The sequence below is a fragment of the Ornithorhynchus anatinus genome, chromosome 10 (genome assembly GCF_004115215.2).
Source record: "Ornithorhynchus anatinus isolate Pmale09 chromosome 10, mOrnAna1.pri.v4, whole genome shotgun sequence".
Taxonomy (NCBI): domain Eukaryota; kingdom Metazoa; phylum Chordata; class Mammalia; order Monotremata; family Ornithorhynchidae; genus Ornithorhynchus; species Ornithorhynchus anatinus.
The window spans coordinates 1120569-1147895 of record NC_041737.1 but is presented as its reverse complement, the minus strand read 5'-3'; the positions used below and the strand labels follow the sequence as shown (position 1 = coordinate 1147895).

Genomic DNA, 27327 nt, shown 5'->3' with positions numbered 1-27327 from the left:
GTCAGGGCTACCCAGCTTGTCTACTGTGTGACTTTGGGCAAGTCACTGAACTTCTCTGTGCTTCAGTTCCCTCATCCGTAAAATAGGGATTAAAACTGTAAGCCCCAAGGGGATCATGAACTGTGTCCAACTTGATTAGCTTCTATCTCAGCGCTTAGTACAGTGCCTAGCACACAGTAAGCACTTACAAATGCCATTAAAAAAAATAAGGTGGGGGATCATCCTGCACCAGGGAAACCACACTCACATCCAAAAAACTATATTGGCAACACAGAACTATACGCTGACACAGAACTCTATGGTCCAGGTAGGGAACTCTCCAATAATGCCACAATGGGCAAGGAAATAGGAAACTGAAAACTGTCAGTGTGATAACAGCCCCAAACCAAACTAATGATTTAACCAAGTGCTGCCAGACCCTCCAGGACTGAGACCTGGATCACACACAAATGCCCATTTGGGCTCCTTGAGCACTTCTACCCTCAACATCAAGTGGCAAGACAGAATCACGTACATTGAAGCCCTGGAACCATCTGCCGCCACGGCCCGAAACTGATCTCGCCTCAGTACAGCTGCGCTGGATGGGGTGCACGTGGAGAATGCACATCAGTAGGCCATTCAGGCAGCTGCCGTACAGAGAGCTGAAATTGGGAAATGGAAAGCAAGGGGAGTGGGAACACTTTAAAGACCAAATAAAACAAAGCCCCAGGCTGAAAACTGGGAACCAACTACAGCTCTTTTTGAGTCGTTTTGCTAGGACCGTGATACGAAGCAAAAATGAAAACAGCAAACGTGACCTCAAACATGATGACACAAGAGGCACCTTTTGAGTGTGAACAATGCGTCCGGGTCCATGGATCCACCTGTGGACTCTTCAGTCTCTGATGAATTACGCCACCAGTAGCATCTTCTTTGTTTTCTATATGTTGAAAAACATGTAGACTCATGGGTGTCTACATCTAAACTCAAGCCTGTCTTCATCTACCCATCAACTTCTCTATTCTACCAGTGGGTAAGTTTACCGCCCACCTCCTTCCTCCTCCCAGACTCTAATTTTCATGTAGTCTTGAAAAAAGAGCATCCCAGCCCACTCTAAGTAATCAACATGGCATTCATTACTACTGGCCTGGTACAGATGGTTTCTCGCCCTGGACGAGGGTGGGAATGACTAAGTTGCCATTTCTAGCGGTCACACGAGTCAGGATCAATCAGTGCCACTCGGTTCCGGAGGGTCTCTGTAAGTCTCAGTGGGTGCTGGGGGACACGGTGGCTCCCGGGTGGTCCCAGCAGATGGCTCGCTCTTTACTATATTTACTCCACCAGGCCCAACGTGATAAAGGACAGAAACTTAATCGTTCTCCAGAAAACAGGCCGCTTACTGCTAACAATTTTGTCAGGTGCTCCCAGGGTCATTTTGCAAAGTTGGGAGGGTCAAGGTTGCACTGCAACTTTATCTCTTCTCCCTGGGCGAGTACTAATGGGGGAGCGGGGGGTGGGGGGAAGAGGTCGCTCTGCACTCTCAAGGGTGTGGAGAAGCCCCCACTATAGCTCGCTCGGTCCCAGGACTCAGAGTCAGTTGTGGAGAGGCTTTGTCATTTGGGTAACACTGCAAAAGCAACTAGAGGAGCGTATGATGACTTTATACGGATGGCTGCTTGTGCTTTCATAAGCCTTTGTTTCAGGAAAACGCACTCAAGACTCTGAAGAAAGTTCAACCTCGGATTAAATAACCAGTTTTAGAGCAGAAGCGCCTTGTGCACAGGGAATATGTCGCTTGCTTGTTTCGTCCTTCCTGAGTGCTCAGTACAGTGCACTTTACTGCATCCTGTGGTCGTCACTCTAATGATCACAATGCTCCTAAAATGTTTCACGCCCCAGGAATTCAGCAAGCTGCCGCTGCAGCTACTTCCAGAGATTGTTCCTACGAATTACATGCAGACAACCCACTTTTTAACAAAGTTTATTTTGTCGTAACTATGCTTAGGGAAATACACTCAGGGTTAATATGATGCAATTTAGTTCAACTTTACACTACAATTTGGAACCAAATAAGACGTATACATGGTTTAGGTAAAAAAACAAAAACACAAACTGAATCTGCCAGCTGGTTGGTTTTCCACCTACTACAAATGAATATAAAAGGTCCTCCAGCAAGAACCATGAGAAATTTACCTTTGGTTTAATTCAGAAAAACAACACACGTATTGCACTGGGAAAGCTTCAAACATGGTGCAACAAAACATCACGAAAATGTTTCAGTGCCAGCTTACACGAACGTCTCCCGGCTAGCGGAGTCCTAGAAAGACGAGCCTACATACATACGGGAGATGGTGGCCATCTGGATCTGGACCCGATCAATACCTCAGGTCGACTCTATGGCACCCTGCACCCGTGACGCCGGGGAGGTTGCCATCGAAAGTCGACCCGTTGCCCCGCGGCCAGCCCGTGGCTCCCCGACCCCACCAGGGAGAGGTTCGGTTTGGCTCTGTATTTGTCTTCAAGAGGAGAATGGAGCCCCGGCCCGGGCCGACCCGGCCCCACCTCTCCAGTTAGTCCGACGCTCACAAGCGGAGGGGCCGAGCCCCGCGCCCACTTCCGGTGGCTCGTTTAGCCCAGAGCCGGGCAGCTCCACGGGAGAAGACTGGCACCGGAAGTGGTGCAGGGCGGATGCCCGCAGCAGCTTGTCGACCCACAGCCAGGGGGCTTTACCAGATACCAGCTCCTGGAGAGAAGCCGCTAGGATCGGCAACGGCAATAACAAGAAGTCGAGACGGTAATTTTAAAGAATCCCAGAAAGAAACCAAATTCGGCACATACCTTTCAGGGATCATGAGGAGAGAAATGGGGAGAGAGAGAGAAACAGAGACAGAGAGAAAGAGAGAGAGGGAGAGAGATTCCAGGAAACCAAAACCGTAGGTTAATAAGGTTTACACACTACACAGTATTTCAGAAGTTCCTTATCAATACCTAAGCATCGATCTAACCACACACTCTCCAATGACATGTCTGTCTTTTGTTGGTTTACCTAAACGTACTGCCCAAACCCTAACCAGTTTTACCCAAAAAATAAAACACCCAGAAAAATGAGAATTCATAAACATTTCTCATGCAAATATTACATATTCCAAATGAAACAGAACCCCCAACAGGCCCAAAAGTTCACATTACTGATACACTTTTCATTGATACAATTTTTTTTTTAAATCAATAAGTAGAAACATGTAGCACTGCTGGACAGGGCCTAATATAGGCCTCACTGTCAGAACCCTTATGTCCGGAGGAAATGGCTTCAGGGCCAGCCCATTTCCCAGTAGTATACATCATATAACCTTGCAGAAACAGGACATTAGACCAACTGAATGGACCGTTTGGTGGAGCGGTTTCTGCTGCGGTGTTTTCCCTTTCAATCTTTCCGACCAGGCTGGTCTCTGAATGAAACAAGAACATTGCTCGACTTCTCAAAGCTCTCGATTGAGACAGTCATTTTTGATTTTTTTTGTTGTTGTTGTTGTTTTTATATACAAAGGCCCACAAACTTCTTCCCGGCCCTGAAATTTCTAGTCAGTTCAAACTGCTTAAGAAAGGCGGCAACTATTAAAAGGTGGCCCATTACTACTCATCACACTGCACCCACGAGGGTCACCGCTAGCTTTTAACTAGACACGTAACTAGTTTTCTTTATTTCTTCAAAGGTTTAAACATAAATAGAGTTGCAACTCAATCTTCCATTGACAATGATTGTCAGAGCCTAGACAAGAATTCACTGCTATTTAATCACATCCATTCATGCATTCATGCACCCAAAACATGTCCCACGGCAAAGAGTGACTTCCTATCTGGAGAAATTGTCCTGCTTCCTTAAGTCTTTGGCCTCCCGGTGTCAGATCTCCCCACCCTTGAACCCCAACCACCTCTTAGAAAACTTGCCAGCAGAAACAAATCTCCCTGCTGCTCTTTCCAGTCACCCTGTGATCTCTCCTGCCTGGGACTGGGAATGGCGGGGGACTCGGATCAGCAGGACTCTCTCTGGCGTCAGGCCCCGAAGAAGAGAAGAGGGCCTCAGCCAATACTGAGGTGGTGGTGGCGGGGACCGAAGGTCCCGGCGGACTGGCTGCCTGTTGCCAATGCAGACCGAGCACAACTGCCCCAACTTCTTTTTGCCGAGGGGGAGGTGGTCAAAGAGCCTCAAAACGATGCCTCCAAAGGTAAGCCCTGAGCCTCTGGAGCTCAGCAGCCACCAGGAAAGGTGTCTCAACCCCAAAGGGTGGTGGTTACAGGAGGCAAGGCAACCTACAGTGCTTGATTCGGCTATCACAAATCAGGGGGAGGAAGGAACAACCTTCCAGAGCCTGTCCTTCCGAGAGAAGTTCCCCCACCTCGCACCAAAGAGCTCACCCCACCAGACTTCCAACGGCCTGCCGACTGAAGGGTCCATGTCGAGAACCCCAATATACTAATGATCTCTCCCAGGGCCCAAGGATGGAAAGTCCCAACCCGGGGGCTGGGCCCTGCCTTTGGTTCATCCGCCCTCCACTACACCTAGCAGCTACTGACAGCAAATACCCACAGGCACACAATCATTCTTCGCTTCAAGAAACACACACTCCTAATAATCCCCTCCTAAAGAGACCCTGGACTGCAGCAAAAAGAACAGAAAAAAACTGCCCTGTGATATAAGCAACAAACCTGAAAGTTTCCAAGTAAAGGGGAAAATATAACAAACCCAAATAAACATGCATATATATATATATATATATATAAAGTGTTCCTGTACAGCACAAATGCTATTTCTAAAAGATTAAAATGCATAGGTAAAAAAAAAAACAACAATAAACACTGTGCAATATTTTGAGCCCTTGAAGCACCACCAGAATACAAAGTAACTCACCCTCCCCCTTCACCTGACAAATATCGCTGTCATATTTATGAAGATTAGAGTATAATTAATACTTTTAATTCAGAAAAAACACGAAGTTTGTGGACCAACCTCATTACTAAAGGAACGTGAAAACTATTTTTGAAAAATTCTGATTTTTAAAGAATTAAGCCTATCTCTTTAACCAAGTTTCTTTTCTTTGACAAAGTGCTCATTTTCTGAAATAGACATATTTCTTCTAGGTAAACCACTCTGAGCCGCTTGATACGAGGCCTACCGCTATGTAAAGCAGACCAAAAAATGAGGAATGGACAGGTAAAATTGAGAGGCTGGAAATCGACACACAAATAAAAAATAAAGCCACCGCCTATGGCCGGCAATCGTGTGGGCTTCGCAGTGTTTCTTGTTGGGGTAAATTCCTAGGTTCCTAAACTTCATTTCGAACAATAGCGCAGGCCCCAGCTAATAGCTAAGTGGGACCTTACGCCTGTTTCCTAGAAAACAGGAAACTCAGTCGCTCAGACGCAGTCGTTTACGCAAGAGATTTACGAGACGCGAAGGGGGTGGTGGGGAGGAGGGTGAGAAAAAGACCCTCACCTGAAATACTCAGACACGAATGAAAGCCAACAACTTTGCAACAAGGAGCGGTCGGAGAGAATACAAAAACGTGGACGCGTGAACCCCAAGGGAGGCGGGGAGATCACTCCTGTCCCTCCGTGGCCTTCTCCAGGTAGTACACATTCACCAAGTGGCGGTGGAGGTGCTTGCTGTACTCACGTTCCTTCCGGAAAGAGCGGTCACAGAAGATGCAGACAAAGTTCTCCTCGGCCCCCTTGGCGGGCGGTTCCTCCGGCCCGGCTTTCGTCCCCGCCTCTTCCTGGACCGACCGAGCCCCATTCAACCCCGAGTCATCGCTGCCCTCCGACATGTTGTCGCTCAGGTCGCTTCCGTCGTGACTGTGGATGCCTTCGTCCTCGTCCACCTCCTGAGGCTCGGCCTCCGCCGTCCGCCCCGGGGATGGCAGGTCCTCCGCCGCCCCGGGCGCCGGCTGGCAGCTCTCCGGCGTCGGGGGGAGCGGCCGGTCGCTCGCCCCGCCTCGGCTGGCCGCGTCCTGGGCCTGCTCCGGGAGGGCCTCCGTCTCCGCCTCCGTGTCCCAAGGCTGCCCGGGGTCCGGCCGGCGCTGGGAGGCAGGCGGCTGCGGTGGCGGCTGCGGTGGCGGTGTCTGTGGCGGCGGTGGCGCCTCCTCGTCTGCCCCGCAGGTTGCACTGAGGTCCGGCTCTGCGGGAGGCGCCTCGGGACACTCCTGGGAACCAGGAGCAGGACTCTGAATGAGGCTCTCGTCGCCGGGCTCTTTTCCCGAGGCTTTCTCGGGGGGTGCATCTTGACCTTCATCCCCACCCAGCTCGGCGGGCACTTGCTCCTCTTGGTCTTCGTCCTCGGCCCCTCCCTCTCCTGGGGCCGGGGACAGGGGGTGGAGGTCCCCGGGGGCCACGCCATCCTTCACCCCCGGGCCGGGGGAAGTCTCGGTGGGCGTCGGCTCCTTCGGCGGGGCCTGACCCCTGCTCCCGGACTTCCCCTTCCGGTCCTCTCTGGCAGGGGCGGGCTTCTCGGGGGGTGGCTCCTCGGGGCACTTCCCCACAGTGGGCTTCCCGCCCTTTCTGCTCCCCTTGTTCTTCAGAGCTTTCTTCTTTTTGCTTTTCTTTGGGCCGGCATTCGCTTTCTTCGGCTGCTCCTCCCCTTGGACTTCTCCCGACGAGGCTTCCGGGCTGTCGGGGGGCCGGCTTTCCCCTTTCTTCTTCTTCTTGGCCACGGGTTCCGCCTCACCCAGTGCCTCTTCTCTCCCGGAGGCGGCCGCCCCTTCCGCCTTCCTTTTGGTCTTCTTGGTTTTGGCGGGTTTTTCGGCATGTCTGTCAGTCTTGGCCCTGTCCGCCTCCTTGCCCTCCACCGTCGACTTCCGGCTCCGGGTGGTCACCTGCCCGGCGCCGGTGGCCCCCGCACCCGGCTTCCTGTCCCTGGACGCGCTCTCCTTTCGCTCCCCCTTCGCGGCCTTGTCGCCTCTCTTCTCAGCCGCGGTGTCCGGCTTGGCTCGGGCGGGCTCCCGGGCCTGCTCCCTATCGGCCTTCTGGCCGGCACCACCGGCGTCAGGAGGTTCGGCCTCGCTCTTCTTGGTGCGCAGTTTCACCTTGGAGACGTCCATGGTGATGCTGGAGCAGCCCGGGTGGCGGGACTTGATGTGGTACTGTAGGTTGCACTTCTTGGAGGCGGCATAGTCGCAGACAGGGCAGAGGAACTGCCGGGGGTTGACGTGCAGCTCCACGTGCTTTTTGAAGTTGCTCCGGTCAGCCGTCTTGTAGTCGCAGTGCGGGCACGTGAGCGGCTTGGGCCCGTTGTGCACCTGCCTGGCGTGGCGCGTCACTTCATGCTGATTGGAGGCCACGTAAATGCACTGGTCGCACTTGAACGGCTTCTCGCCTGCAAGGGGGAGGGATCACGGAAACCGAAGTCAGACCCTCGGGACACCGCTCGTCCGAACACCCCAAACGACAAATACGCAGCACCCGAGATGCGCGTGCAAGCATGCGCGCCCCCACGGAAAGACCCACTCATGCACCTGGAGCGACATGGAAAGCCAGACACGACCACAACCGCCATCATCCACGAGCACGCTCACCGACAGGGACAGGAATCGATGGGAAACGCGTCCCACCCCCTCAACCGGGATACGTACCCATTTAGAGCAAGCGCTCTACAGTAATATTACCCAATGGATTCTGTACCCAGCTGGTCCATTGAATGCATTGTAGAGAAACGGAAATGGACAGTTGATGAAACGACCATCTTTCGTACAATTGCACATTAGTCAAACTTACAGAAAGGTTCAGGGCGCGTAGGTGCCACGGTAAAACTTAGAGACAACTACACGAGAAGTTATTAAGCACGGCGTCGACTTTATGGCCCGCCTTGGGCTACCGTTACCGCAGTGTAAGTTTTAGGTGGGAGAAAAATTGAAGCATGTTAAATCAAAGTTGGAAAATAAGCAAAGCCATTTCATATTAGTACCTGAAAATCTATCTTACAACACAAAAAAGACAAGAATGTGACTTTAGGGGCAGAGACGGAAAACACACAATCAGAAGGAACGTGTCTGCTGTGCAGTGAACATTGTGAATCTTGGATTTTCCATGCCAAGTGAAACTGAAACGACTGAAACGACTGGAACGAAAATGTCCTTGAGGCGAGGAGAAGGGTGATATGAAAGTGGTGAACACAATACAAAAACAGGTTTTTGACAAAGTTTTTCATGGGGTGGGAGGTGTGGGGAACTACTGCATAAATATCAACTACTTCAGATGAGAGTTTTAAAAAAACCCATATTGTCGGCAAAACCCTTAAACCACCTCCCACCACAACCCTATCAAGTGTATTTGCTATAATGTCATTTTTAAAGCTAAGGCCATAGTCTGCAGAACAAGTTGGGCTCCTCTGAAACGGCTGTAAAGCTACCTTAGCGTCTTAAAAAATCAATCCAAGCAAGAACGAGGGACATTTCCGGGAAGCACCGTGAAAACGACAGCCTGGGCAACAGAACAGTATCGGGGAAGAGTCCAGCTACTGTAGATACAGGTCAGTGAACTGATGAGAAGGGGGTACAGCCAGAGCTGTCTCTGTTAGGAGAGGGGGATGGCCAGGTAGGAGGAGAAAAGACCAGTTTGAGGTCTTGACCCAATCGGTAGGGAATCACCCAAGGCCGCTGGATCTGGGCAGAAGATCAAAAAACAGTAAAATCCCTACTGGGTGTACTGGAATAAGGTCCGCCCACACCATAGGTATGAAGGGTAGAAGGTGGCAATGGTAGGGAGGGGCCAGTGGGTCAGAGTTCAGAGGAAGGGAGGGGGAGGAACCGGAGCCGCTGGCCATGCCCCCAGCTAGGGGAGTGAGTGGCAGTGATGAACAAATCAATCAATCAGTGATATTTATTGAACACTTAATGGATGCAGATCACTGTATTCAATCGTATTTATAGAGCGCTTACTGAGTGCTTGGGAGAGTACAATACAAAAGCACTGGTATTAATGAAGGTCACCCATGCACGTAAAAGGAAAACATTACCACTGTTGGCATGTGGCATGTTGGCTGCTGGCATGTGCCTTCTGGGGACTAAAGGAAATTAAAGATTCCCCATTCTTCGGTCCTGTCCAAGCAGGATCCGTGAGGGGACCGGAACCAGACAGAAGCTCGGCAGGAGGGACCTCCTGTGGGGATGTCCCAGGAGGAGCAGAGGGGCAGCAAAAACCACCAGAGCTTCCATTGCTGAGCATCCTCTTCCTTCTGTACTGAGCACTTTGATTGTTACCCCCCAAAGTAGCCTCTGTCCGTCTGACCTTCCTGACTGAAATTTACTCACTGCTCAAAACTGGCCCAGTAGGCCTCGTCTTAGAAAAGTTCCCTTCTCCTTAGGAAAGGAGGCCGACTCTTTCAGGCCATGGGCTTGGACAGAGTGGGCAGGAAGGAAAGCAGAGATTATGGGTGGGATCGGTTGCTCTGCCAGCCAGTTTCCAAAGGGAATCTTTCCCCCGGTGACATAAATAGAGCCCATCCCTTGAAGGTACTCACCAGTAGCTGGCAGTTGCATTTGGTGCCCCTGGTGGGTTACTGTTTTTTTAATGGTATTGTTTAGCGCTCACTGACTTGCCCAAGGTCACACAGCAGCAAGTGGGGGAGTGGGGATTAGAACTCAGATCCTCTGACTCCTAGGTTTGTGCTCTTTCCACTAAGCCACTCTGCTTCTCAATTCTCATCATTTGCTCTTTAGTGGTCTCGTTTTCTTAATTCTATAGGAATTATGTTTATTCTCTTACATGGACAATAATACACCAATGGAGAAACTCCCTTTCATACTCTGAAAACAAGGAAGATTTCTGTATCCGTTTCTAGTCTGATACCTTCAACCACTTCTAAAATATACCTTTTCTTTGTAAACTAACGTCATCCAAATCAGCGCAAGTGGTGTCTAATAATCCAATTAGGGATTAAATATGACTGGAAACATTCTAACTCATGGATTTTAAAAGTGATTTCTTAAAAACTGAAAGGAGGTTATCAAGTAGTCACATCAAGTGGTCACCAAACCTTCTGCATGATCATTTTAAATAACTGAAGCAAAACGCAAAATCCTATCCTTCACTTCATGTGCCATTTACCAGTTTCACTTACAATTCATTCGGCAATGCAATCCTAAACCCTATACACCATATGAAAATGCAGCTGATTTTGAAACTAAAATTATCCTCACCACATCTTTTCCCGAAAAAAAAAAAAATCCAAAATTGGGGGCAAAATGCAGTAGTAGCTCATGAAAGATCTCAAACTTATTTATCTTCCACGAAGAGGAAACCCAAAATTTCAATTAATAATGAGCTGCCTTTGTATGATTTTTAAAGGTTAATATCCATCCTTCTTAATCTTTAAAAAAGTAAGTTAAAAGGCCTCGGTCCAAACTCGTCGAAATATGAGGCAGAATGTTGCAGGCAACAAGAATCAGTCTTGCTAATGGCCAGTAAGTAGGATGAGCTCCACAAACCCTTAAACTCTGCCAGAATGGAGTCAATGACTTCACTAAATACTGACTCTCCACTAACGTTATTAAGGTTTCTGAAAAGTAATTTATAATCACTGAGTCTGTCCAATCCATCATTTCGCCCTCTGCAACTGTTTCAGAGGTCCCATCTTCCAGCAGAAGGGACCCAAGGGGATTCCGTACCAGCCCTCGGGGTCGGTGGTCCCTGATTCAGGGAGCAAGCGTGGAGAAAGATCCTACAGAAGGTGACTTGAGAGCAAGGAAAGGGTTTACGGTTCCAGATGCTGGAAACCATGCCTGATGTCAGCTAGCTGGAGTCCACTAAGGAAATCACCCCCTAAAAGCTGGCTGGGTCTACTCCTTCCTCGCTACCAGGACCCGGGGGCCAGGGAAGCTTCTCCCACAGTGAGGAAAACAGGGGGAAGCTGACTTTCCTTGCCTGGAGCTCAAATGAGCCCACGGGGTAAAGGTAAGTCAATGATAACTGTGGTATTTATAAAGGTGCTTACTATATGCCATGCAACTGCACTAAGCAGTGGTAAGTCAAAGTCTATTAGGTCAGATCCAGTCCTTGTCCCCTATGGGGCTCACAGTCTAAGGAGGGTGGAGAACAGGTATTGAATCTCCATTTTACAGATGAGGAAACTGAGGCACAGAAGTTCAGTGACTTGCCCGAGGTCAAGCAGCAGACCCCAGATTAGAACCTCAACCCTCTGCTCTTTCCACTACGCCATGCTGCTTTTACAAACAAGCGAGATGCAAAATGATTGCACTGCCAGGATCCCTCTGTCTTGATCCTTTGAAGATCCCCCATTGATTGCTATACGGGCAGACCTTCTTTGCATACCAGTTTCACACTCTAAAGGGGTGTCAGTGAACCACGATAGGTCACTGTTCTGGAACAAATCCCAACACACCATCACTCTGTCCAACACCAACTGGGGGGCGGGTGAGGTGGCTGGAGGTGGCTTCTCTCCCCAGTCTTCCAACCTCCCAACAATCTAGAGACAGAGGAAAAACTCCATTCCTAGGTGGAGGGGGAATTGGTTTTTGAACCTCTTACAGCATGGGGAACAATAGTTCAAAAACCACATCTCCAAGGGGGGCGGGGGTGCCACTTTTTTTTAAAACAGTAGACTACAAATGAAAGAATAACCCAGAGCCAAGACAGAATGGACTTGTGAGCTCTACCTCTGCCTGCCCGAGTCTCTTGGGCTTTCTGGCTACCTCTGCTACATCCCAGAAACTCGCCAGAGGTAGCGCGGAAACAACGAGCTGGAAACACCAATCTCGTAATCTGTTATTGCTTAGGTAACTTTTCCGGTGGTTTCCCATCAACGAGACAGTACCAAGAACCAACCAGCCCGAGTATACACGCTCACCCAGTTTACAGTTTCTCCCTCTTCCTGACATTTTCTCACTGTGGTATTCCTCTCCCTCTTTAGTCCTTTATAAAATGGCACTTGGGAAGCACTCACTACGTGCCAGGCAATACACTACGCTTTGAGGATCGGCTGGGACATAATCCTTGGCCGACATGGGACTCACAGCCTAAATCAGAGGAAAGGAGGATTTCATCCCCATTTTAGAGCTGAAAGTGCTGTGATTTATCTAAGGCCTCACAGCAGACACCTGACAAAGCCAGAAATAGAACCTAGGTCGTGACCCCCAGGCCCATGCTCTTTCCACTAGGCCACACTGTTTTCATTCTTATGTTGGTCTACCTTCTTAGTTCTTCCTGTGTCCTTTTAGGTGGCTTCCACTCACCTGTCCCTCTGGGAGTCTTTACATGTTCCCATCCTTCTCGGCTCTGACCCCTCTGGATGCCTCTTCCCTTCTAATCTGTCCCCCACTCAATTTTCCTCTGTCTTGAGCTCTTCTTTACTTCCCCGGGGCCCTCTTCTCTTTTGATCATCTAGTTGTCCCAGCAGCCCATCCTCTTCCTTTCAGGCCCCTTCTCAGTCTGTCCATCTCTCCCACCCCCACCCTCCAAATACCCACTGCCCCTCTCCCAGTCTCTCTCTAGTGTCAATTCCCCAACACCCAACTCAGTCCCCTAATCTCTACAGCCCTCCTCTCCCACCTCCACTCTCCCAACCAGGTCCACCCCCAAGAGGCAAACCGACACTTGGGTCTGCTGGGCTCCTGCTGCAGTGGGAGGCCGAGGGAAGGGAGGGCACCAGCGGAGGAGATCAAGAGGCCCAGCCAGGCGGGCGGTGGGGGTGGACCTCTCCTCTCCTCTCCCCTCAACAGTGTTCCTGCTAATCAAGCATGCGGACCATGCATCTCTGGAAACCTGCGGAGGTGGTGAAACTGTTCTAAGAGTTACATAACTAAGGCTTTTTAGTAAGCAGATTTTTCTAGGCACAAATCTAGGCACAAGGCCACTTCCTTCCAACTAACGCTTTCAGCTCCCAAAGATGTTAGCTTTGTGCAGTTAAAACTTCTCTGTACCAGTCGATACAAGATAAGCAGACCAGCCCTAGTCCCCGTCCCACCTGGGGTTTACGGTCTAAGAAGGAGGGCGCACAGGTGTGCGGAAACTCAAGGCCGAAGAGGTGAAGTGACTTGCCTCAAGTCACCCTGCAGAGAGCAGAAGAGCATGGAAGAGAATCGGGGTCTCCTGGAAAGAGCAGAGGCCACGCTAACATCACAGCAGGCTCGGAAAGGCCCCCTGATAAAATGTGGTTCGTGTGGTGTCTTGTGTCCGCACTAAACCTCACTCTCTTACCTACCTGAATGAGTGCGCATATGCCTAGTGAGATGGGTCTTCTGAGAGCTTGAATACGGACACAGGCCACATTGATAGGGACGTTCTCCTGCAAAAAAACATTTCCGGATTAGTAGGAGTAGTAGGAGTAGCAGCAGAAGTAGCAGCAGTAGCAGTAGTAGTACTTACGGAGCGCCCCTTATGTGCAATGCACTGTACTATGCGCTCGGAAAGTAACAAGAATACCTTGTTTCTGAAGAGCCCTTCTATTCTCAAAACACTCTTACGTTGCTTATCTCCCGTTTTCCCCCCATCACAACAACCCCTGTGAGGCAGGTAGAAAAGTCGGTATTATTATCCCCTTTTTGCTGAAGAGGAAACTGAGATAGAGAGGTAAGCCCACATTTCTGCTCTCCATCCTCTCCACTGCATCAACAATGCCTTTGGCTATGTACCCCTTAAGCACTCTGGTACTCACCCCGGACCCACAGCTTTTATGTACATAAACTTATACTCTGTTGCATCCCTTATCTGGAACTGATTTTAATATCCATCTACCCCCATAAACTGGAAGCCCCTTGGGGGGAGGGATCCAGTCTACCAACTCTATTGTATTGCACTTTCCCAAGCACTCAGTACAGTGCTCGGCACACAGTAGGCATTCCGCAAACGCCACTGACTGATTAAATGACTTGCCCGCAGTCACACAGTAAAGGTCCAACTCGAACCCAGGTCCTCTGGCTTCCTGACCGGCCCTCTTCTACTCCACCACACTGCCTTCCCTATACAAAACACGGAAGTGACACATTCCTTTCCCACAAGGAACTTCACTCCAATGGGGGGAGACCAAGTATTTACAAACAGAGTAATCGAGACCAATCACCGAATGCACAGTTGAATGAACTATCTATGACGGTGCTGAAAGAGAGCATATGTAGGTCCACGTGTGCCACACCAAGATCTCAACAACAAGAGGGACAAAATTGGTTTTCATTGGTCGGGTAGGAACATTCTTTACTACTATGCTAGCGGAACGCCAAAGTACATTCTTTTCTCTGCTCTGGAACACAGCCACCTGAAGCTTAGGCACAGCCCCTTCCAATAAGGTACTGGAGTCCTAACTGGTTCAATTCACATGGTTAGGTGCCCGTCTTCACAAAATCTAGGCAGCCTTGCCATCTGCAGAGATTCAAAACCATCTGTGGCTACTAACCCACGCTTTCACTAGCCCTTCAATCAATTGTATTCATTGAGCGCTTACTCTATGCAGAGCACTGTAGTGAGCACGTGGGAGAGCACGATACAACAGAATCACCAGACACATTCCCTGCCCATGATGAGCTTACAGTCTAGAGGAGGAGCTTACACGTGCCCGCACCTTTGGATGGAGCGTGTTCCGGCTGTGAGCCGGATGGGTCCGAATAAACACCCGGGGGGAGGGGAATGCTTTAATCCAAAAGTTTGCCCGCTGTCTGATTTCCACTTTCCACCTGCTCTGATAACGCGTGTCTGAACGGTGACACGTTATTCAGATTTCATTGGCCGGGGCTGCCGCCATCCCTCACGCCTCCTCTGTAAAGTGGGCAGGTCTCAGACCCCTGTTCGATGGTTGCAGAAAGCGCCACACAGAGAGCGCGCCACTTACCCATACTCACACGGGAGATGAGCCTGCATCAAGGCAATCTGGCAACCTGAAAACATCTGCAGGAGTCGCACTGGGTATTTTAACGAGCTTCTCAAATGTGTCTATCAGCAAGCTAAAGGTAGGCAAATCGGCCACTACCATTTTGGGTCCCAGCCTGGCCCGAAAGAACGGAAAAGTGTCAGGTAGGGGCTGCGGAACAGGGGCTTTCATTCTCCACGCCCCCGCGGTACGTGCAGGAGGTTCTCCGCCCCCTCACCCTATGACCAGGGTGGCCAGACCAAAACGCAGCCTGACAGTGCCCTGCAATCAAGGGGTGCTCAATAAGCACCGATCCCACCACAAGGCCGGCTGCTGACGTCGCGTTTCCTCAGCGGGGCCGAGGCAGAATCTAAAGTCTTGTCGGACCGGTCTGCTGATGTTCCCCTGGTCCTTGAGAATCGGCTTGCCTCAGTCAAAAAGAGGGGGGAATTCCACTGGATATCTACAGTGCAAAACCCATCCCGGCCTCCTGGCAGACTCAGCCACACAGCCAGAACCAGCGCTTAAACTACCCGCCTTTCGGAGAAGCCCCGCGGAGACCCGCCCCGTGTATTAGAACGGATTATGGTAGGAGAGTGAGCTCTCGGAATGCAATATTACCGGAGGTCAAAGGGCAAAACCTTTGACTTTGGGACTGGACACCCTCTTTCCCTCCCACCAGTATTCTCCCCAAGGCCGCCCCTTTAGCGCACAACAAGCCTCAGCGCTTCATACCGAAACCTGAGCCTTCATTTAATCACTACGGAATATCTCCCACAGTTCTGGTTTCCAATATCTCTCCAACCTGGCGTGCTATTTAAATGGAAATCATTTTAGAATTCCAAACCAATGCACAGAAATGCAAGAAATGGAATAAATAAATCCAAAGCAAGCCATCTGAATACAAACTGGCCGTTTAAAGCTGCCCTTCGATTGCAGTGGGTGCTACCGTAACACTGGCCCGTTGAATTGAGACATAACAATTAATCTAGAGGCGCTTTTCCAAGTGAATCAGACTTCTTTAAGACCACAGTTAGCAGCCAGCAGGTGACGGGCAGCTTAATACGCAAGGGCCAACTATCTCGCTCTCTAGTAGCTGTCCACAAACCCATCGAAAAGACTGGACGATTGTCAGAAACACATCACCAATGACCAAGCCTAGAAACCTGAAGAATGGCACCAGGGAGTGATGTTACGCTCAGAGTCCCAAGGACCAAGTGTTCACTCTGAGTGCTAAGAAAGGAGGGCGAGGAGGGGTAGGGATTTTAGGGGAGGTGTGAACCGGGAGGGTTCAGGCTTCAAAGAGTGATGAGGCTGGAAAGTCGCCATTTTGGACCTTTTCATCCCTGTCACGAGATGCTCAGGTCTGACCAGAGATGGGAGATGGGCAAGACCGGTGGTCCGGCTGTAGGAGCCTTCTCCCCCTTACTCTGAGAAGTGGGGACCGGTGCTCAGAGGCAAAACAAATAAATTAAAATGGGAAAAAAAAACTAGTTTTTAAAAAATCTTTGCAACTTTCCTGGTTGGGAGAAGATTATCCCACTGGGTTCCCCAATTAGCCCATGGTTGGTTTGTTACCCTCATACCTGGAGAAGGAAAGACACTTGAAAGAAGAGGAAGGAAACCACTGAAAGTGGGGCGAGGCCAGCAGAGTGAGGATATAAACGTCTTTCCCTTCTGCACTGAACTGTGTGCAAAGTACAGTACTTTGCATACGGTAAGCACTCAATAAAAACGACTGAATGAGTGACTGAATGAAAGGGTGCCGAGGTATTTGCACCAACATAGGCAGGTCCAGCTCATTCGTTCATTCATTCATTCAATAGTATTTATTGAGCGCTTACTATGTGCAGAGCACTGTACTAAGCGCTTGGAATGTACAATTCGGCAACAGATAGAGACAATCCCTGCCCACTGACGGGCTTACAGTCTGATCGGGGGAAACAGACAAAAACAATAGCAATAAATAGAATCAAAGGGATGTACCCCTCATTAACAAAATAAATAGGGTAGTAAAAATATATACAAATGAGCAAATGAGCAGAGTCCTGAGGGGAGGGAAAGGGAGAGGGGGAGGAGCAGAGGGAAAGGGGGGGAAGGGGACTTAGCTGAGGGGAGGTGAAGGGGGTGGTAGAGAGGCAGCAGAGGGAGCAGAGGCAAAAGGGGAAGAATAATAATAATAATGTTGGTACTTGTTAAACGCTTACTATGTCCAGAGCACTGTTCTAAGCGCTGGGGTAGATACAGGGAAATCAGGTTGTCCCACGTGAGACTCACAGTCTTAATCCCCATTTTACAGTTGAGGGAACTGAGGCACAGAGAAGTTAAGTGCCTTGCCCACAGTCACACAGCTGACAAGTGGCAGAGCCGGGAATCGAACCCGTGACCTCTGACTCCCGAGCCCGTGCTCTTTCCACTGAGCCACGCTGCTTCTGGCTCACGCTGCTTCTGGCAGCTCCGACAGCCTGCTAACCGAGGGCCCCGTGGGAGGCTGTAACAGAGCAGAAAGCCGGTCATCAGAACTAATGAGTCCAAGGCAGATGAGGCAGCCACCGGCTCCAGGAAATCCCAGCCCAGAAGAGCGGGAAGACAGAGAGACAGGAGGGGCAGAGGGCTGAGGGGCTGAGGAGGCCTGGCTGTGGGGATCTCACTGACTCCGTCCCCCAGCACAACTCCCAAGGCCAGAGGTCTTCGGCACCGGCCCCGGCCCGGCCCCACGGTTCACTGACGCTTAGTCCAAAAATCCTGACCTAACCAACTGAAACCAAGGCTAAAGTCAGATGGTCCAAAAATGAAGGAAATGACACCATACTGGACAGCATGACCGCCTTATTTTTCTTTCCTATCTGAACTCCCCCTGGGGTGGCTAACCAGTCCCTTGGGAAACTGGTTCTCCACTCTAGGACCTTGCTTTCAACCATCACCCACCTTATGTTCCTGTCCCCCTCCCTTTTATCCCAGGTGCCCCGCTGGCAAATTTTTCCAGTTCAAGTTTTTTCCTTTCTGAAAAACGCACTAACACTTTTCTGAACCTCTTTCAAACGTGCCCTGTGCGTGAGTGGTTCAGGTGTGTGAGGGGGACCTGCATCTGGAAACGCCATCAACAGCAGCTGGAAGCAGCTGGGAGCAGCAGGCTCCGCCTAGCAAAGAAATTCAATCAACCACCCCAATGAGCCCAGGCCCTGAAAGTAAAACCTGTGAGAGGGCTGGCTAGAGGAAGCCAGGCTTCGGGGGCCAAGAAAGAATTTGGATACACAGACCCCAGCGCAGCACTGCGCTCCGGGGGACCTGGTCGTCCAAGTCACGACGGCATCCTGGTTCAGCAGAGGGTGACCGGCAGTTCCAACAGGCCAAACATACATGGGCCCATCAGACATTTCGGGAACGTACTCACAAGGCCAAATGGAAACTCGAAATCATTTTGCAGCCTCTCAGGACCCATTTGCAAAAAAACGTACAACCCAGCCAAACCTAGGCAAGGCCGCAATTTAACAAAACGACACCAGGCAGGTTGGACGCGGCTCTCCGTTGAGCTCGGCTCCGTTCCCATATTCCTCCCAGGCCGGCGGGGCAGCGGCTGCCACATAGGGACCTTGTGTGGGAATACGTGGGAATTCCCTCGTGTGGGAATTCAATAAATACTATTGAATGAATGAATAGGAATCGCTGTGATCCACCTCCTCACCATGCAGCCCTGCCCCCAACCTGACTCCCGAGAACCGAGTAAAGAAGGTCCTTGACGGTGAGCAGCCATGCAGGGGTCTACAAGAGCGAGGGTCTCCCAGGTCCTCCCCGCCCACCCCCTCAACCCAGCCCCGGAACCCACACAGAAACATACATTTATCGTCTCCATCTAACACGACCTGCCAGCCAACAGAGGTTGCATTGTACAAAGTTTACGCCGGTCCAAGGTCTCAACCCTCTCCCTAACATCCCTTCATGATCTTGAGTCAACACCCTGCCATGGTGCTGGCCCACGAGTGACGAGTGGCAGGAGCGGGTAGCCCAACAGTTCTCTGTTCCCTGCTGCCAGAATTCCCAGCTCCGGGTAGTATCCAGGGATCTGGAGGGCCGTGTCAGAGCTCCAGGCAAGAGGACTTCAAAGATGTAGAAATTGGGGGGAGGGAGTGCGGGGGGGAATCTTTGGCATCCCCTAATCTTCCAAACAATCAGTAGTGCTCCCAGTGACTCAAAACCTAAACCAAATTTGAAAACTGTCCTCATCAAAAATTCACATTGGGTAGGAAGTGACCATTTTCCAACAAAAATTCCCCAACTGGGCTGTCGGGGAGGGGAAGAAGAAGGGATGAATCCCATGTAGTTTAGGAAACTGCTTTCCAGGAGCACATGGCACCATTCATTAAACCAGCTTTGTGGTCATTCCACATAGTCCCACACCTATCTTTCCCTGGTGAATTTGTTGAGGGGAAGGGTATTTATAGTGGAGGCAAATTTCAATCACAGCAAATCATCTGGGTTTTCTGTGGGCACGGAAACATTTATGAGAAGCTCCATTTCTTAGGATTTTTGTGCTTTTTAGCTCATTACGTTGGCCGTTTGACTTGTATTTCCTTTGCCTCTTTCCCTAATCGATGTGGAGCAATATGCCCCCAAATTTCCTGGATGGCTGTTCTAAACACCTTTAGTCCCCATGCAGTGTGCAGAGACTGGGTCAAGATCCTAGGAATACCAAAGCACAAATCTTTAAGCGAGCAGGTTTGTCCTCTTCCACCAGACTGCAGGCTCCTTGAGGGCAGGGGTCTATTTATTATTAATAGTAATTCACAATTGTGATATCTGTTAAGCGCTTACTATGTGTCAAGCACTGTACCAAGTGCAGGGGTAGATAGATACAAGATGATTAGGGCCTACATGGGGCTCACAGTCTAAGTAGGAGTGAGAACAGATATATCAACTCCTCATTTTGCAGAGGAGGCAACTGAAGCACAGAGAAGTTAAGTGACTTGCCCAGGGTCACAGAGCAGGCAATCAATCAAGCAACTGTATTTACTGAGTGCTTACTACAAGCCTAGCACTGTACAAAGCACTGGGGAGAGTACAATACAACAGAATTAGGTAAGTGGCGGAGCCGGGAGGAGAACTCAGGTCCTCCGACTCCCAGGGCCGGGCTCCTTCCACTCGGCCACACTGCTTGTGGCCACTACTCACTCTAGCGTCCTCTCCCCGAGGCCCGGAAGAGTGATCTGCCTCGGGGATCAGATCTGCCCCCGGAAGAGTGATCTGCCCCCGGCAGCAAATAAAATCCCTGGGGCTGACGGGTGGGTGCTGGCTGCCCTGTTGTCACAGTTTTTTCAGCTGCCTTAGAAGCCGCCCCTCCCAACCCGGCTCCCCCACCGCCCCCGCCCCCAACCCCCTTACCTGTATGTGTCCGAATATGCTGAATGTAATTGTTCTTCCGGTCGGAAAAGTAGGAGCACTGCGAACAGGTGTACACCTTCCTGGGGAAATGGTTTCTAAGGTGTTTCTTCCAGTGATACTCGCTGACCGTCGTGTAGGTGCATATGCTGCACTTGTAGACACGCTCGTTCTCTCCCGCTTTGTTGTGGTGTTTCAAGTGGGCCAGGTAATGGTCGTATCGGTTGGTGTTGTAGCCGCAGCGCTCGCAGCGGATGGGGCCTTTGGAGAAATCCGCCTCCTCGCCCACCGAGGGATCCGCCTCCTTGGCCTGGGCTTGTTTCTCGGCATTTTCTTCCACGATGAACTTCTTGGCGCTGTGGACCCTGATGTGGTGCACGAACTCTTCTTCGGACTCCGCCTCGTACTGGCACGGCCTGCAGCGGAACGGCTTGCTCTTCGAGCTCTTGGCCTTGTCCTCTGTGCTCTCGGGCGCGTCGGGGGCTGGCGCCGGGAGGTCCTTCTCCGGGCCGCGGCTCTCGGGCACGGCGGGGGCCTCGGGGGCGGCCTGCGGCTCCACCGGGTGCATCTCCAGGGCCCCCAGCTCCATGCTCTCCGGCTCGCCGGGCTCGTTCTCCCCTGTGGGAGTCCCTTCCAAGCCCTCCCCGTCGTCGCTGTCTGAGAAATTGCTGTCTCCCACCGTGGTCAGCTCCGCCATCTGCCTCTCCTCCCCGACCAGGTAGTCGCAGCAGCCGCCATTGAGGTCCCCGGTCAGGGCCACGTTGGCCAGCATGATCAGCTGGGGGGCGGCCAGCTCAGCTTTGGAGAGGTCGTGCAAGTCATACGTATCGCTGGGCAGTGCCATGCCCATGTTGGCATTTCCGGGGAAGAGCCCGCTGCCTCCGGACTGGCCCAGCACCTGAGTGGCCATAATAGCAGTTCTGTAAACCAAGACAAAAACAAAGCCGGAAAATGAGCACCAGCACAGATCCGTGTAGCACCTTAAAAACAAATGGACGACCCTGCGGTGATACCCTGGCGTCGCCTCTGCACTTGGATCGCTACCCTCTGCGCTATCGCATTTAATGCACACTCTGTAATCTACTAATTTATCTTAATGTCTGTCTCCCCATCTAGACTGCGAGCTCCTTGTGGGCAGGGAACGTGTCCATCAACACTGTTGTAGCGTCCTCTCCCAAGCGCTTAGTCCATGGCTCTCTGCACAGAGGAAGCGCTCAGTAAGCCACCAGTGATTGACCGATCCCAAACCAAAGTGTAAAGGCGTTTAAAAATTTAATATCACTCCTCTGGGACAAAGAAAAACATTAAATCGCTGTCTCTCCCACCTACCCCCAACCCTCCATCAGTGCCTCACTTTAACCTCGGGGAGCGGTCTCCTTAAAATTAATCTGCTTTAATCAACCTTTAAAATCTCTGGTTGCCCCATTTAAAAGAGGAACCGCAAGGCTCAGATCAATACACTTTCGTAGAGTCAGAACCCCACATTTCCAAGTGAGGTCCATCATTTCTAGGAAAAATGCTATCAGAGATGAAGTAAATTCACTGAATTTATTTACATTAATGTCTGTCTCCACCTCTAGACTGAAAGCTCCTTCAGGGCGGGGAAGGCGTCTTCCATCTCTGTGGCACTCTCCTCTCCCAAGAGTTTAGTAGAGTGCTCCGCACACAGTTAGTGCTCAATAAATACCACTGATGATGACAGAACGTCAGGGTATTTTGAACGGCATTCCTCTCCCCTCCCTTGCCTTTGTAATCCACTGCAAACATTTTTAACTCTTCTTCATTTAGAGAAAAGTTGTTGCTTTTTTAATGTTGCTCTATTAAAATGAACTCCTTTCTTCCCATGTGTAGAAAAGCTACTAAAAGACATCAAGAAACTAGTTGGGCCTGGAGGGGGCGGGTAGAGGGGTGGTCATACGTCTCTCCTCCCCCATTTAATGATAATTATCATCATCATCATCATGGCATTTGTTAAGCGCTTCCTATGTGCAAAGCACTGTTCTGAGAGCTGGGGGGGGGGGGGGCGGGTACAAAGTGATCAGGTTGCCCCACGTGGGGCTTGCAGTCTTCATCCCCATTTTACAGATGAGGTCACTGAGGCCCAGAGAAGTGAAGTGACTTGCCCAAAGTCCCACAGCGGACAAGCGGCAGAACCGAGATGAGAACCCATGACCTCTGACTCCCAGACCCAGGCTCTTTCCACTGAGCCACGCTTTTACCTAGGTTATGAATCTAAAAGCCCTGACGAACGATGGCGGCCATTTATTCCGCCCGGCAACGTGAAAGGCTCCAATAACTGGTGGACTGGATGGAATTTCATCGGCTCTCATCACCAATTCCAGAGGACACCGCTAATTGTCACCACTACAGTCTTATGCAGCAGAGTGGGTCAGTGGACACGGGTTTAGGAGTCAGGGGTCATGGGTTCTAATCCCGGTTCCGCCGCCTGTCAGCTGTGGGACTTTGGGCAAGTCACTTCACTTCTCGGTGCCTCAGGTACCTCATTTGTAAAATGGGGATTAAGACCGTGAGCCTCACGTGGGACAATCTGATTACCCTGCATCTATCCCAGCGCTTAGAACGGTGCTCGGCAACATAGTAAGCGCTTAACAAATACCAACATTATTATTATTATTATTATGTGCTTGGATTGACTTTGCAAGAACTTGAGCGATTCCCCACCCCCCCCTCCAAAACTTGGGCCCAATTCCTGTAGGCAAAAACAATATGCTTGGCCCCGAGTTCATTCATTCAATAGTATTTATTGATGATGGTACTGGTTAAGCGGTTACTATGTGCAAAGCACTGTTCTAAGCGCTGGGGAGGATACAAGGTCATCAGGATTTCCCACATTCTTAATGCCCATTTTACAGATGAGGGCAGTGGGGCACAGCGAAGTGAAGTGACTTGCCCAAAGTCACACAACTGACAAGCGGCGGAGCCGGCATTTGAACCCATGACCTCTGACTGCCCAGCCCGTGCTCTTTCCACTGAGACAGGCTGCTGAGCCCTTACTGTGTGCAGAGCACTGTACTAAGCGCCGAGGGCCTCTCACCCCTTTCGAAGAAAAGGGAGGCAGGAGAAGCACGGCCCAAGTAGCCGCCAGCGCCCGGCTTGCGGGGCTGGGCCTGGTGGAAGCGGTGATGGCAAGGTGGGCATCTCCGGGGGCTCCGGGACCTCCCTCCACGCGCGAACCGGTCCTTCCCAGGCCAGCCTCGCCCGCTCCCAGGAAATGGGTGAGCCGAACCTCCACCGGCCCGGCAGGGTCGACGCTCCTCGGGGGTGAAAGGTGACCCTTCCCCCGGCCCGGGTCGGCCTGGCCAGCGAGATCTGACCTCCCCTCGCCCCCACGACTCCATTCGGCCCCAAAGGAGGCCTGGAGTTGGGAGCCGAATGCAATTCCATTCATTCAGTAGTATCAACACCAATACAAACAGTATGTATTTGTATACAAATAGTATGTATTTGTATACAAATAGCACTGTATTGTACATTCCAAGCGCTTAGTAAGGTGCTCTGCGCATAGTAAGCGCTCAATAAGCACTATTGAATGAAACAGTACATATATGTAGAGAACATCTGTATACAGTAGATGGATTGTGTACATGTATACAGTATAAATATATAATACATGCTATACAAATTATATAGCATATATGTACTAATAGTATATATGCATATATATATATATATACAAACGCATACAAATAGTATGAATACAATTCCAATTGGAAGCGCTTAGTGCAGTGCTCTGCACCTAGTAAGTGCTCAATAAAGACTATTGAATGAAGCAGTATATATATATATATATATATATATATATATATATATATATATTTATATATGTAGAGTAAATCTGTATATAGTATATATACACAGTATATATAAATCACACAGCATACATGTACTAACAGTATACATACATATATATGCAAATACATACAAATAGTATGAATACAATTCCAATTGGAATTGCACGTTCCAAGCGCTTAGTGCAATGCTCTGCACCTAGTAAGAGCTCAATAAATATTATTGAAAGAGTATAGCTATGTAGAGTACATCTGTATCTAGTATAGATGTGTAGCATATCTGTATACGGTATAGATCATGTATAATCTACAGCTTACAGTACTCTGAGAGAGTATATACACGTATATATACAAATAGGATACAAACAGTATGGCTAGAATTCCAATTGGAATCGCCGGTCCCAAGCGCTTAGTGCGGTGCTCTGCACCTAGTAAGAGCTCAATAAAAGACTATTGAATGAAAGAGTATAGCTATGTAGAGTACATCTGTATCTAGTATAGATGTGTAGCATATCTGTATACGGTATAGATCATGTATAATCTACAGCTTACAGTACTCTGAGAGAGTATATACACGTATATATACAAATAGGATACAAACAGTATGGCTAGAATTCCAATTGGAATCGCCGGTCCCAAGCGCTTAGTGCAGTGCTCTGCACCTAATAAGAGCTCAGTAAAGACTATTGAATGAAAGAGCATAGCTATGTAGAGTACATCTGTATCTAGTATAGATGTGTAGCATATCTGTATACGGTATAGATCATGAATAATCTACAGCATACAGTACTCTGAGAGTATATACACACAAATACAAAGAGGATTGGCTAGAATTCCAATGGGAATGGCGGGTCCCAAGCGCTTAGCGCAGGGCTCCGCACCCGAGAAGCGCTGAGTCAATACCAGGGAATGAACGAATGCCATTCGGCCGGGGAGAGCCGGTCCTGCCCAAGGGCGGGCGGGCGGACGGACGGACGAACGGACGGACGGGCCAAAGGGGGAGGGAGGGAGGGAGGGAGGGCGGCCGGCAAAAGAAAACAAGCCTCCCGGCGTCGCCACCCCCGAGACGAACGGAGGCATCGCTGGGAGGGGAGCACCGAGAAAATGCGGGCGGGCGGGCGGGCGGGCGGGAGGGGGTTTGGGTGCGGGCGGGGATGGCGAAGGCGGCCCCGGGCTCCTGCTCCCCTCCCTCCCTCCCTCCCTCCCTTCCTCCCTCCCTCCCTCCGATCGGCATTCGGCCATTTTCTCCAAATACCCGACACAAAGCGGCTCTTTGCAAACTCCGCGGCTTCGCTCGCTCTTCCTCTCGGCCCGCGGGGCCCGGCAGGCGCGTCCCCGCCCGCCATGTGGCCCTTTCTGCCTCTCCCCCCCCCCCTCCCCGCCGCCCCCCAAACCTGACGCCGCGGAGAAACGGCCAAGTCGCGCCCCGGGGTCCGTCCGCTCCCCTCCACCTCCAGCCTGCGCTTGGAGGGGGGCGGAGGGGTCCCCGGGGGTCCGGTCCCCGGGGGTCCGGGGGCTTCCCGCGGCGCTCCGCACCTCGAAAGAGCTGGGCAGGTCCCGGCGGCCGCCCTGCCCGGAGCGGCGGGCTGGGGAGGGCGGGCCGGGCTCGGCGACGTCGCGCCCCGCGCTGCAGAAATCGCTGTCCAGCCTCCCGGGAGGAGGAAGAGGAGGAGGAAGGAGGAGGAGGAGGAGGCGGGCCGGGCCCGGCGCCGCTCCGCTCGGCCTTCCGGGGCCTCGGGGGTCCGTGCGGGCGTCGCCCAGCCCGGCCGGGGGGTCCCGGGGCCCTGCCGCCCCCGCCCCGGCCCCACGCCGCGGGAGCCCCGTTTCAGGACCGGCCGGCGGAGCAGCTCCAGGAGGAGCAGCAGGGGCAGGAGCAGGAGCAGGAGGAAGGCGGCAGCCACCTGGGGAGGGGGCGTCCCGGCCGCCCCACCCCCTGCTCGGCGCCGCCGCCTCCTCTCCCCTCCCCCTCTTCTTCCCCCGCGGGGGTGTAACCCGATCCCGCTCCTCGCCAGCGCCCTGCTCCTGCTGCTCCTGCAGCTCCCGCTGCTGCTGCTGCTGCTGCTGCTGCTGCTCCTCCTCCTCCTCCCGGACTCCGGGCTCCCCCCGCCGCCGCTTCCTATCTGCAAATCAGCCCTGGACAGCGCCTCTCCGCCCTCCTCCTCGTCGTCGTCGTCGTCGTCGTGGTGGTCGTCCGTCCGTCCGTCCGTCCGTCCGGGCCCGCACTCACCGGGCGTGCGGGCGGGGGCCGGGCCGGTCCTTCCCCCCCTCTGCTGCTCTTTGTGGCGGCGAGGCCCGGGGTTTCGGGAGGCGCCGTTGCAGGTGGGCTTCCCGATGGCGGGCCTGGGGTCAGGCCGGAGGCCGCGTCGCCTGGGGCTCCTGAGGCTCCTCTTGCTCCCGCCGCTGCTGCTGCTGCTGCTGCTGCTCCTCGTCCTCCTCCTCTTCCTCCTCCTCCTCCTCCTCCTCCTCCCGCTGCCGCCGCTGCTCGTCCGCGCGGCCTCGGCGGCCGCACATTCCAGCACAGGAGGCTCCGCTGCGCGCGCCCGGACGCGCGCGCCCCGCCCGGCCCCGCCCCTCCGGCGCGCGCACGCGCGGGGCTCCGGGCGCGCCCCCGGGGAGCCCCGCCTCTCCGCACGTCGCCGCCCCCCTCCCCGCGCCCAGCCCGGCATTCATTCATTCATTCACTCATTCATTCATTCATTCCATAGCCTTTATGGAGCGCTTACTGGGTGCACAGCACTGCGCCGAGCGCTCGGAATGGACAGTTGGGCCACAGAGAGACACCCTCCCTGCCCCTCGACGGGCTCACAAGACAACTTCATCACGATAAATAGAATCAAGGGGATGGTCACCAGCTGTGTGACTGTGGGCGAGTCACTTAACTTCTCTGTGCCTCAGTTCCCTCATCTGTAAAATGGGGATTAAGACTGTGAGCCCCACGTGGGACAACCTGATTCCCCTTTGTCTACCCCAGCGCTTAGAACAGTGCTCGGCACATAGTAAGCGCTTAACAAATACCAACATTATTAATAAAATAAATAGGGTCATGAAAATATAGACATATGAGCACAGTGCTGAGGGGAATGGGGCTTATTTATGAAAATATAGACATATGAGCACAGTGCTGAGGGGAATGGGGCTTATTTATAAAAATAATGTTGGTATTTGTTAAGCACTTACTATGTGCAAAGCACTGTTCTAAGCACTGGGGAATACAAGGTGATCAGGTTGTCCCACGAGGGCTCACAGTTTTAATCCCCATTTTACAGATGATGGAACTGAGGCACAGAGAAGTAAAGTGACTTGCCCATGGTCACA

General features: G+C 51.7%; 1 protein-coding gene across 2 annotated transcripts; it reads right to left on the bottom strand.

The window, feature by feature from the left end:
• Nucleotides 1–1944: 1944 nt before the first annotated feature.
• REST (RE1 silencing transcription factor) lies at nucleotides 1945–26514 on the bottom strand. 2 transcript variants are annotated; one of them, XM_029073336.2, is made up of 4 exons: nucleotides 26240–26514; nucleotides 20207–21123; nucleotides 13190–13273; nucleotides 1945–7348 (listed from the first exon to the last, which is right to left on the bottom strand). In XM_029073336.2, the coding sequence occupies exons 2-4, from the start codon at nucleotides 21111–21113 to the stop codon at nucleotides 5577–5579; spliced, it is 2763 nt and encodes a 920-aa protein (XP_028929169.1). In that variant the 5' UTR covers nucleotides 21114–21123; nucleotides 26240–26514; the 3' UTR covers nucleotides 1945–5576. The 2 variants fall into 2 exon arrangements, with proteins under 2 accessions (XP_028929169.1, XP_028929170.1); XM_029073337.2 differs by lacking the exon at nucleotides 26240–26514 and adding an exon at nucleotides 25549–25601.
• Nucleotides 26515–27327: the final 813 nt, after the last annotated feature.

Coding starts and splice junctions, on each gene's coding strand:
- REST (XM_029073336.2), bottom strand. CDS start 21,113: ATGGCCACTCAGGTGCTGGGCCAGTCCGGAGGCAGCGGGCTCTTCCCC. Junction 13,274..20,206: donor GCATATTCGGACACATACAG/GTAAGGGGGTTG, acceptor GTTTTTTTGCAG/GAGAACGTCCCTATCAATGT. Junction 7,349..13,189: donor GCATATGCGCACTCATTCAG/GTAGGTAAGAGA, acceptor TCCCCCTTGCAG/GCGAGAAGCCGTTCAAGTGC.